We start from the raw sequence: 12,867 nt of genomic DNA on the forward strand, positions 1-12,867 counted from the left end.
GGCAACAGTACTGAGTTTCCTCCATTTGTAGATAATTTCTCTTACTATAGACTGATGAACACTCAGAGATGCTCTTGTAGCCTTTTCCAGCTTGATGCATCTCTCCAATTGTTCTTCTCAGGTGGTCTGAAGGTGGTTTTGCTTGAGGCTTGGTGCACATAAACACATCTTTCTTCAGAAACGCAGGCTCTGTCAGTAACCTGACTTTGTGTGTCTTTTTTACCAGGCAGGACACCCCTACAACCCACAGCTCCAATCTCATTTCGTGGATTGGAATATCTGAAGACGGCATTATCCCAGAAGTTCATATTCTTTTTCCAACAAATACATGTAATATTGGATCATTTTTCTCAATAAATAAATGAACAAGTATAATGTTTTTGTGTTACTTACTTAAGTGGGTTCCCTTTATCTAGTTCTAGGGCTTACATGAAGATCTGAACACATTTGAATTTATACACACACACACACAAACAAAAGTTTGGGCACCCACGGTCAAAATTTCTGTTACTATGAATAGCTAAGCGAGTAAAAGATTACCTGATTTCCAAAAGGCATAAAGTCAAAGATGACACATTTCTTTAATATTTTAAGCAAGATTACTTTTTTATTTCCATCTTTTAGTTTCAAAATAACAAAAAAGGAAAAGGGCCCAAAGCAAAAGTTTGGGCATCCTGCATGGTCAGTACTTTAGTAACACCCCCTTTGGCAAATATCACAGCTTGTAAATGCTTTCTGTAGCCAGCTAAGAGTCTTTCAATTCTTGTTTGGGGGATTTTCACCCATTCTTCCTTGCAAAAGGCTTCTAGTTCTGTGAGATTCTTGGGCCATCTGGCATGCACTGCTCTTTTGAGGTCTACCCACAGATTTTCGATGATGTTTAGGTCAGGGGACTGACTGTGAGGGCCTCAGCTTGCGCCTCTTGAGGTAGTCCATTGTGGATTTTGAGGTGTGTTTAGGATCATTATCCTGTTGTAGAAGCCATCCTCTTTTCATCTTCAGCTTTTTTTTACAGACGGTGTGATGCTTACTTCCAGAATTTGCTGGTATTTAATTGAATTCATTCTTCTCTCTACTTGTGAAATGTTCCCCATGCCATTGGCTGCAACACAAGCCCAAAGCATGATCGATCCGCCCCCATGCTTAACAGTTGGAGAGGGGTTCTTTTCATGAATTCCTGCACCCTTTTTCCTGCAAACATACCTTTGCTCATTAACTTCATCAGACCACAGGACTTGTTTCCAAAATGCATCAGGCTTGTTTAAATGTTCTTTTGCCAAACTTCTGATGCTAAATTTTGTGGTGAGGATGCAGACAAGGTTTTCTTCTGATGACTCTTCCATGAAGGTCATATTTGTGAAGGTGTCACTGCACTGTAGAACAGTGCACCACCACTCCAGAGTCTGCTAAATCTTCCTGAAGGTCTTTTGCAGTCAAACGGGGGTATTGATTTCCCTTTCTAGCAATCTTATGAGCAGTTCTCTCGGAAAGTTTTCATGGTCTTCTGGACCTCAACTTGACCTCCACAGTTCCAGTAACTGCCATTTCTTTATTACGTTACAAACTGAGGAAACAGCAACCTGAAAACGCTTTGCTATCTTCTTATAGCCTTCTCCTGCTTTGTGGGCATCATTTATTTTAATTTTCAGAGTGCTAGGCAGCAGCTTAAAGGAGCCCATGGCTGCTGATTGTTGGGACAAGAATTGAGGAGTCAGGATATTTATAAAGCTTTGAAATTTGCATCACCTGGCCTTTCCTAACAATGACTGTGAACAAGCCATAGCCTTAACAAGCCAATTAAGGTCTGAGACCTTGGTAAAAGTTATCTGAGAGCTCAAATCTCTTGGGTTGCCCAAACCTTTGCATGGTGCTCCTTTCCTTTTTTTCCACTCTAAAATTGTACAAAACAAGAATAATACACTAATCTTGCTTAAAATGCTGAAAAGAATGTTTCACCTTTAACTTTATGACTTTTGGAGATCAGTTCATCTTCTACTCACTTAACTATTCACAGTAACAGAAATTTTGACCGGGGTGCCCAAACTTTTGCATGCCACTGTATATAACAAAAAAAAATTTCGAAAAATTATGACTTGATAACCAAACTTAAACCCTAAAATTCAGAGACTTCATATTGTTTTAATCCTACTTCCAATACACTCAACAGCCTAATTAATTTAAGAGCAGTAGATTAAGGTTAATCGGGACCAGTAAACTTTGACCCAATTAAGCAGCTGCCCCAGTTAGCCAAAGTTCCATGGAAATAGTAATAGTAATAGTCAAGGAAATAGTGGAAGTACACATTATGTATTTAAATAAAATACAGAACAAATTAGAACACTACCAATACTACTACAGTACTATAAATCTGTGTATTAGTCCTAATAGTTATTGATGGAGGAATTTATTGGATGCATGCTGCCGTATTCTTTTGATTGACTGTAAATGAAAAAAAAATTGGCATAGACACTGGACTGCTTTTATTCAATGCTTTTGATGATTGCATTCTCCAAGTCTTTCTTTTGATTGTAACATTCAAGATGATTGTCATTACCTTCAAATTCTTCATAGATCCTTACTAGTTGAAGTAATGAAATTGTTTCATTTTCATTCCCGGCCATTTCTGGCATCTCCAAACCTGAATACTTGAAACCGCGATAAGCAAAACAGTTCTGAATTGTCTTACTGCTTATTTCTCACCAACTATCAGTGACAAAAATCACTGTTTTTTGACCACAAATACAACAAGTACCTACTTAAGCAGCAGAGTCTCCCTAACAAATGAAGGAAATCCCAGCAATTTTCTCAACTCATTTTTGTTCGTTAAAAGTTGTCTCAAATAAGCAGCTGCCCCAATTAACTGATGGCCCAATTAACTGGAATCCATTGTCTTAAAAAAAATCTGTAGATGCTTGAAATATGTTTGTTGCAGATACCATAGGCCCGAAGACCTGTTCTCGTCCTGTACTGTTCTATGTGAATGACATGTCACTGAACATAGGTGGCAACATTCTTTATCTTGTTAAAAGTCTAACATACTATTTAATATACACTCAGTGGCCATTTCATTAGGTACATCTGTACACCTGCTCGTTCAAGGTTAATTGTCATGGATACCCATGAATACAGCCAAACAGAACAGCATTACTCCAAGGCTAATATGCATTCATAGAAAGCACAAGGCACATATAGCACATGTAAGATAGGAGTAAAATACAGTCACAGAAAAGAAAATCTAGCCCAATTGCCTTAGTCACAGCACTCTGCAGTTGAACACAATATGGCTCATCTTCTGCCAGGAAAACACTGAGGCAGCACTGACTCCAGCATGAGCGGCGCACACCGCCTCCAGCATTCTGGTGGAGTGCACCGACTCTTCTTGCTCACCTGGGTGGCTGTTAACAACAGGCACACCGTGGCTTGAAGCCTCATCCCTACTACGGCTGAGGCCAGCAGTTCCCCTGTCGTCTGCCAACAAACCAGTCAAACAGACTTGCAGCATTCCACACCAACATCAACAATGTCTAACAGGGTCTTACGATCACAAGAAAAGCAACTATGATGATCATTCGCTCTGAGACTGCACAGACTTTTGTGCACTCACTCTGACACCTCTCTGATACAGGCAGCATCAGGATCCTCACCAAGTCCAGTTCCTTCAGTTTTTCCACCAACAAGCCACTCGCTGATAGGGTAGACCTGCAGTACTTTCAAGTTCATAATGTGCAGCTGGGTCTTACAACCATAAAAAATATATTTAAAATGCAAATATCTAATCAGTCGATCTTGTGGCAGTAATTCAATGCAAAAAAGCATGCAGACACAGTCAAGAAGTTCAGTGCAGTTCAAACCGAACATCAGAATGGGGAAGAAGTTTGATCTAAGTGACTTTGATTGTGGAATGGTTGCTGGGATTTTCACGCACTTTCTCTAGAATTTATAGAGAACAGTGCAAAAACCAAAAACATTAAGTGAGCTGCAATTCTATGGGCATAAATGCTTTGGTAATGAGAAAGGTCAGAGAAAAATGGCCAGGCTGGTTCAAGTTAACAGGAAGGCAAAACTCAAATAACTACACATTACAACAGTGGTGCACAGAAGAACACCTCTGAACGCAGAACTCATAAAACCTTGAAGTGGATAGGCTACAGAAGCAGAAGATCATGAACATGCACTCAGTGGCCACTTTATTAGATACAGAAAGCATCTAATAAAGTAGCCACTGAGTGTATCTCTTTCAATATATATCTGGAATCATATGCTTTTTAATGAGGTATATAGCATTCTAAGACATTTGTATCATAGTATCTCCAATTTATTAACAAACACACTGAATAATAGACTTGGTACATTCCATTTCCTAAAGAGTTAAGCATAATCTTTTCAAAATTGATAATAAACATACCCCAGCCCGGTGGTAAAGGACCAAGTGGATCATTTTCTGCTGATAACATTGAAGCCTGTTGAATAGAATTAATTAACTTAGTCCTTAGAATGAAACAGCGTATTATAATATATAAAATGAAGCATCAGTAACTGCCCATTCAAATACTTAGATTTTTTTCAGCCTAAAGTTGCTCTGTAGCCATTTACTATGACTGATGTAAAAGAAATCTATACTAGCCACCCTGCTTAGAAATTGTATAATACAATTCATTGCATTATTGGAAATAGATGTAAATTTGACTTTTTATAACAAACACAAGTGTAATTATCATGGATGATACTACAGCATACAATAAATTAGCAGCAAATTCTACCACTAGATGCAGATTAAAGGAGGAAGCGTAAATAGGTATTAACTACCGAATAGAGGTATCGTTGGTTGAATTGCTGCATAGCTCCCTGTAACTGATTCCGTTGAGATTGCCATTGTTCAAAGTTCCTGACTGATTCCATTGTAGGACGTTGCCATGTTGTTGTCCTGGTATTATGATCTACATAGTACACTCTGCCTCGGTCATCCACACGCCTTTCCCAACTAGGAGATAAAACATTGCTTGAGTAACCTCAGACTCTCACAAACAGGTTCATGCAACTGTCTACTTCAATATCACGCACCCTGGTGGTAGAGGCTGTGGTCTCTCCCATGTTGTAGTTCTCGTGTTGTGATCAACATAATACGTTCTACCATGTGGGTCCTTCCTCTGCTCCCACCTACAGAAAATGAAATCAGATTAGAAAAAGTTTTATTCAATTAGTTATTAATATGCATAAAGTACATAGGAGCTAAAAAGGGAGTGAAGTCTGTTTTGTAAACAGAATTTAAAATAAATAAATAGCTTTTTGTTTTAAATAGAGGATTGTACAATAAAGTAAGTTAGGCTTTTTTTATGTTACCAAATCCCACAATAAGAGCAAATTTTATTTTAAATCTATTTTAAATTTCCTCCTTCCTATTTTGAGATCCCCTGCACTAGGATTAGCTAAACTGATGTCAGGTAGTTTACCCCAATGTTCCTGTCAGCTTATTAAAAGGACAATAAAATAAAAAACAGATGGGAGCTTTGTGTACCTCAGTTGAAATAAAAATAGAAAATACTGAAAACATCAGGTAACATACATGTTAAGTGAACCAGCTGTAATGTTTCTCTTGCTCACTTTCCACAGATACTTCCTTGCTACTAAATGTATTCTGCATTTTTGGATATTATTTCTGATTTCTGACAGGTGCATCAGGATCCAGCTCATCACTTTTACCTTTTCTGCACTTGTTCAAAGTTAAAAATAGATTTGTTATCAAAGTACATATATGTCACAATATACAACCCTGAGATTCATTTTCTGGTGGGCATACATGGTAAATCCAAGAAACACAATGCAATTAATGAAAGAGAAAAAATAAACATGAAAATAATAAATAAATAAGCAATAAATATCCAGAACATCAGAGGAAGAGTCCTTGAAAGTGAGTCCATACATTGTGGGAACAGTTCAGTGATGGGACAACTGAAGTTCAGTGAGGTTATCTGGTTCAAGGGACTGATGGTTGAGGAGTAATAACTGTTCCTGAGCCTGGTGCTGTGAGTCCTGAGGCTCCCGTGCCTTCTTCCTGATGGCGGCAACGAGAACAAAGCCTGCGTGGTTGGGGTCCTTGATGATGTTTCACACTTGTATTGTGAAACAATCACAAGCAGTTTCAACCTCTACCACTTCAATTTCCTCCTTTCATTTCTTCACCCCATACACAAGGTATATGTTGGTCACGTAACCCACACCCAATATTCCCTTAAAATTTTATATTCTTTCTGTATCCACCTACTGAAAAATAACTCTTGGCTTATTTAAAACTACATTTTTTACCCTATAATGCTATTTATCACAAATCCATTCTCCCAGAATCCATCATCGCTATCTCCTCCATTTCCTGGAACAAAGATACGGATGTTGTTTAACTTGTTAAGTGCAACCAGCATTTTTTGTGTAGCCATTGGGATGAGTTGCAGTGCAATAAAGTTGCAGTGAAATCAAAGCAAAAAGTATCAAATACTGGTCTTAAGCTGTTGTACTTAAATGCACGCAGCATAAGAAATAAGGTGGATGATCTTGTTGTACAGCTACAGATTGGCAGGTATGATATTGTGGCCATCACTGAGACCTGGCTAAAGGATGCATGTCTCTGGGAGCTGAATGTCCAAGGATACACAGTGTATCGGAAGGATAGGAAGGTAGGCAGAGGGGGAGGCGTGGCTTTATTGGTAAGAAGTGATATTAAATCATTAGAAAGAGGTGGTATAGGATCGGAAGGTGCAGAATCTTTATGGGTTGAGCTAAGAAATAGCAGGGGTAAAAGGACCCCGATGGCAGTTATTTATAGGCCTCCAAACAGCTGCAGGGATGTGGACTACAAATTACAACTGGAAATAGAAAAGGCTTGCCAGAAGGTCAGTGTTATGATAATTGTGGGGGATTTTAACATGCGAGTAGACTGGAAAAATCAGGTCGGCACTGGATCTCAAGAGAGAGAATTTGTAGAATGTCTGCGAGATGGCTTTTTAGAACAGCTTGTTGTTGAGCCCACTTGGATTGGGTATTGTGTAATTAACCGGAGGTGATTGGAGAGATTGAGGTGAAGGAACCCTTAGGAGGCAGTGATCATAACATGATTGAGTTCACTGTGAAATTTGAAAAAGAGAAGCCGAAATCTGATGTGTCGGTGTTTCAGTGGAGTAAAGGAAACTACAGTGGCATGAGAGAGGAACTGGCCAAAGTTGACTGGAAAGAGACTCTGGCCGGAAAGACAGCAGAGCAGCAGTGGCTGGAGTTTATGCAAGAAATGAGGAATGTGCAAGACAGGTATATTCCAAAAAAGAAGAAATTTTTGAGTGGAAAACGGATGCAACCGTGGTTGATAAGAGAAGTCAAAGCCAAAGTTAAAGCTAAGGAGAGGGCACACAAGGAAGCAAAAATTAGTGGGAAGACAGAGGATTGGGAAGTCTTTAAAACCTTACAAAAGGAAACCAAGAAGGTCATTAAGGGAGAAAAGATTAACTATGAAAGGAAACTAGCAAATAATATCAAAGAGGATACTAAAAGCTTTTTCAAGTATATAAAGAGTAAAAGACAGCTGAGAGTAGATATAGGACCGATAGAAAATGATACTGGAGAAATTGTAATGGGAGATGAGGAGATGGCAGAGGAACTGAACAAGCATTTTGCATCAGTCTTCACTGAGAAAGACAGCAGGATACTGGACACTCAAGGGTGTCAGGGAAGAGAAGTGTGCGCAGTCACAATTACGACAGAGAAAGTACTCAGGAAGCTGAATAGTCTAAAGGTAGATAAATCTCCTGGACCAGATGGAATGCACCCTCGTGTTCTGAAGGAAGTAGCTGTGGAGATTGCGGAGGCATTAGCGGTGATCTTTCAAAAGTCGATAGATTCTGGCATGGTTCCGGAAGACTGGAAGATTGCAAATGTCACTCCGCTATTTAAGAAGGGGGCAAGGAAGCAAAAAGGAAATTATAGACCTGTTAGCTTGACGTCGGTGGTTGGGAAGTTGTTGGAGTCGATTGTCAAGGATGAGGTTACAGAGTACCTGGAGGCATATGACAAGATAGGCAGAACTCAGCATGGATTCCTTAAAGGAAAATCTTGCCTGACAAACCTATTACAATTTTTTGAGGAAATTACCAGTAGGCTAGACAAGGGAAATGCAGTGGATGTTGTATATTTGGATTTTCAGAAGGTCTGTGACAAGGTGCCACACATGAGGCTGCTTAACAAGACAAGAGCCCATGGATTTACAGGAAAGTTACATACGTGGATAGAGCGTTGGCTGATTGGCAGGAAACAGAGAGTGGGAATAAAGGGATCCTATTCTGGTTGGCTGCCGGTTACCAGTGGTGTTCCGCAGGGATCAGTGTTGGGGCCGCTTCTTTTTACATTGTACATCAACAATTTGGATTATGGAACAGATGGCTTTGTGGCTAAGTTTGCTGACGATACGAAGATAAGTGGAGGGGCCGGTAGTGCTGAGGAAACGGAGAGTCTGCAGAGAGACTTGGATAGATTGGAAGAATGGGCAGAGAAGTGGCAAATGAAGTACAATGTTGATAAGTGTATGGTTATGCACTTTGGCAGAAAAAATAAACGGGCAGACTATTATTTAAATGGGGAAAGAATTCAAAGTTCTGAGATGCAACGGGACTTGGGAGTTCTTGTACAGGATTCCCTTAAAGTTAACCTCCAGGTTGAGTCGGTAGTGAAGAAGGTGAATGCAATGTTGGCATTCATTTCTAGAGGAATAGAGTATAGGAGCAGGGATGTGATGTTGAGGCTCTATAAGGCGCTGGTGAGACCTCACTTGGAGTACTGTGGGCAGTTTTGGTCTCCTTATTAAAGAAAGGATGTGCTGACGTTGGGGAGGGTACAGAGAAGATTCACTAGAATGATTCCGGGAATGAGAGGGTTAACATATGAGGAACGTTTGTCCGCTCTTGGACTGTATTCCTTGGAGTTTAGAAGAATGAGGGGAGACCTCATAGAAACATTTCGAATGTTAAAAGGCATGGACAGAGTGGATGTCGCAAAGTTGTTTCCCATGATGGGGGAGTCTAGTACGAGAGGGCATGACTTCAGGATTGAAGGGCGCCCTTTCAGAACAGAAATGCGAAAAAAATTTTTTAGTCAGAGGGTGGTGAATCTATGGAATTTGTTGCCACGGGTAGCAGTGGAGGCCAAGTCATTGGGTGTATTTAAGGCAGAGATCGATAGGTATCTGATTAGCCAGGGCATCAAAGGTTATGGTGAGAAGGCGGGGCAGTGGGACTAAATAGGATAAAATGGATCAGCTCATGATAAAATGGCGGAGCAGACTCGATGGGCCGAATGGCCTACTTCTGCTCCTTTGTCTTATGGTCTTTTTTCTGTTTTTGAAACAGCCCATTCCCAGCTTTTCAGATCAACTGTTGATGAAACCATAATGCATGATTCTTATGCCCTAGCTTGCTGTTTATCCACAAATAAGCTATAACAGCTTCTAGTCAAACAGCCACTTGATCTTAAATTCCTCATCAATTGTTTCCATAAGTTCTTTCTTGATCATGTCCTTTTCCATGTCTCTCATCTCCTGCAGCCCAACAACCACCTAGAATATCTATGCAACTCCAATTATGGTTTTTCAAATTTCCCCAAATTTAATTGTTCTGCATTTGGGAGGTCTGTTTTTGGCTTCCAGGTTCTCAGCTCCAGAATTCCATCACTAAACAACTCAATCACCCCAACTCAATTTTCTCCATCGATGTTTAAAAAAAAGTCTGCTGAACCATCTTTCCTAATAACGCTTCACAAGCTTGTTGCCAGCTTATGTATGGAAATATTCCAATTAAATTTGTTGACACATTTTACTACATTGAAGATGAAAGAAATTAATTTACTTTAATTTCATCCCTATTCTTTGGACACGCTATGTGGCCATTATTCAATAACCATAAAATTAAGATCAAGGACACGAGGTCAAATTCACAATTTTAAACACTGATCTTTGATTTAACATTAGAAGTACAATTGCCCTACATTTATTCATTGCCTTCAACACATTAAAGTATCCCACCTGTTTCTATTATGGGAGGAGATAGGTACTTTGGAAAATAATTAAAGTAGTCCATGTATAAATAACATATAGTATTGTTGTAAACAGTAAAAGGTAGTCAAAATGTATCAGACTTCAATGAAGTTGCATAAATTACTGTAAATATATTGTGATTATATCATTTAATTGAAAACAATTTCATAAAGCTTTAAGTTCAGCATGCAACCTACCATGTGAACAGGTTGCACACTCAGAAGATTTCACTTTTAATTTTTTGCATTTTTTGAGCTTATCCAATTCAATCAAGCTGTATTTCACATTCTTCATTACAGAGCTTCTAAATTTGAATTACACCCTATCCTCGTTATATGCATCTTCAGACTATGCGGATTCACAGTTATGCGAGGAACCTATTTCTACCAACGTCGCGTTATATGTGTCCAAAATTCACAGTTATGCGAGGAACACTGCTTTCCCGCCAATACAAGTCACGTGCGTGCACCTCACAGTCTCACTGTTGGGATGAGAAGCACCACTTTCCCGCCAACATATGTCAGGTGCGCGCGCCTCACAGTCTCTCTCCCGCCACTCTCGCATTGGTTTTGGCAAGGTGTGGATGCGCGATCTTAAACTTTTGTTGGTTTTAGCTACGGTGCAGTGATTTTGTGCTTGAAATATTTAATTATGCCTCCTAAGCGTCCGATGTCATGTCTTGGGCCGTCAGTCGAGCGGCAGAGAACCGCTTTAATACTTGAAAAAAAGTTGGAAATTATAAACAGTGCGGCATCAGCTGAAGGTAACACAGCTCTGGGATGCTACTGTCGGGAACAGAATCTTGCCTTTAAAGTTCTTTTGTTGCTTGACAATGCGCCAGCCCATCCTAAACATTTGGACAGCATTCATCCTATCATAACAGTGTGTTTCCCGCCGCCTAACACAACATCGCTGATTTAACCACTCGACTGTTGTGATCCACATTCAAGGCGTACGTTTTTTTTACGGCGAACCCTCTCTCAGATGCTGCAAGCAACAGACGATTTTGAAAATCTCGGGAGTTTACCAACGGTGAGTGAATGGTGGAAGTCGGAACACTTGGCACAAATGGCGATGGACATGGACCCAAGTTTAGAACGGAGTCAGCATTTCCCTGCTGTCAACCCTTCTTCCCTACAAGCAAATTTATGCTGAAAAACAAAATGCTGCCAAGCAAACAACCCACACCACTTTATGCAAATTGCTGTAACCTTCTGCTGCCGGCAGTTCTAAGAGCTCTGTGAGTCTTCCTTCACCCCTTGCTGTGCTTGATATTATCCTGACGACCACAACCATCTACCTTATCCGTGTAAAGCCGCCCGACACCACAACAGCCACTCATCTCCTGGAGCACACACCCCTGCCACTGTTGGTGAGTACTGTACACCAGAGGATGTTAACTTCCTATGATTTATTACATTGAATATTACCTTAAATTGATTAAATATAATACAAATGTTGTCTTGTAGTACAGCTTTTGTGTCATATTGGTATAAAAATGTGAATAAATTACAGATAAAACATATTTAGGAAGCCCTCTGGAACGCATCCCTATTTTCTCCATTTAAATAATCATTCACATTATGCGATTTCACATAATGCGTCAACTTCGAGGAAAGTATCCCTCGCATATTACAAGGATAGGGTGTACCATTTGATGGGAAGTGCAAATAGCTGGAAACAATGAATACTGAGTATTCAGTCTTCAGATTCGAAACATATTCTGACAGGAATCATCACTTTAAAGGAGGAATGGAAAAGATAGAGGCAGAAAATCAGAGAAAATCGAAACTGAAAAGCAATGCTTGGGGCAAAAATCATGCTGCAAAGGTTATAGGCAATCTGTACCCATTGTAAAATTGGAAAAAAATTATTCCTAAAAAGAGCAAATTCATGTTATCTGCAGATATGCATTTTTTTCTGTATAGGTTTGTTCATTACACACATTATTTTTAATAATATGAAGGGCACTTTTTAAAGCAATAAATAATTGAAAGGGGTCAAATCAAATTTACATGGCAAGATATAACATTTAGAAGATTTTTTCCACATTGCTCCTACAACTACACTCCTAGTGCTAATACACGAAGTTGATGCATGTTCTTGTACATACCCAGCTGGCAGTGGTTCTATGTTAATGCTGTTTGGCTGTTGTCTTACAGGCCCTGCAGATGTGTTTGAAGTTGTGTGTCTAGGTTTTCCACTGTCTACTCCTGTATTGCTTCTGGCTGCAGTGTCTGTGGCTGTGGCTGCTGAAGGAACATCAGCAGCTGCACCAATGGACGTACTCGGTGATGAAGTTGTGTTAATGCCTACAGCAGCTGTGGTTGTTTCTGTTGAGCTCGCTGCAGACATAGAAGGTAAAGTTGTACTAGTAGTAGTAATAGTTGTAGTAGTGCAAACAATGGGGGTTGAAGTCTCTGTGGATTCTGTAATAACTCCACTGCCAGCAGTCACAGTTGCTGTTATTGTTGGTGAAGATGAGGATGATGCTGATGGAGGCGTTAGCGGTCGTGATGATGATACTGCTTCTCCATTTACTGAAAGAAAATTAGCAAAAATATTTACAAATTAAACAATGACACATGCATAATCCTGAAATAATTGTGGCATATTGAAACTTTAAGTTGTGTTAGAATCTGCTGTACATTACTAGCACTAAAGCTGTTTCCGTTCAGCATTTAAAAAATTTTTCTTATTAAATGGGCAAGCTTACAGTTCATTATGTCACTTAGAATTATTTTTGACAGAGTATTTTGTAGCCACCTAGTTCTTTCTTAACAAATATTTACTTTACAGGC

At 39.6% G+C, this 12,867-nt stretch overlaps 1 protein-coding gene across 1 annotated transcript in view; it reads right to left on the reverse strand.

Annotated features, from left to right (window-relative positions):
* The window catches only part of LOC134353595 (NEDD4-like E3 ubiquitin-protein ligase WWP1), a 156,741-nt gene that overhangs the window by 54,551 nt on the left and 89,323 nt on the right, over window positions 1-12,867 (reverse strand). Inside the window, exons 8-11 of the mRNA XM_063061698.1 lie at window positions 12,180-12,606; window positions 5,062-5,157; window positions 4,807-4,981; window positions 4,406-4,460 (exon numbers count right to left, since the gene is read on the reverse strand). Of these exons, the coding sequence (XP_062917768.1) occupies window positions 4,406-4,460; window positions 4,807-4,981; window positions 5,062-5,157; window positions 12,180-12,606 (753 nt within the window). The remainder of the gene's footprint in view (window positions 1-4,405; window positions 4,461-4,806; window positions 4,982-5,061; window positions 5,158-12,179; window positions 12,607-12,867) is intronic.

Source organism: Mobula hypostoma, chromosome 1, assembly GCF_963921235.1.
Source record: "Mobula hypostoma chromosome 1, sMobHyp1.1, whole genome shotgun sequence".
Classification (NCBI taxonomy): Eukaryota; Metazoa; Chordata; class Chondrichthyes; order Myliobatiformes; family Myliobatidae; genus Mobula; species Mobula hypostoma.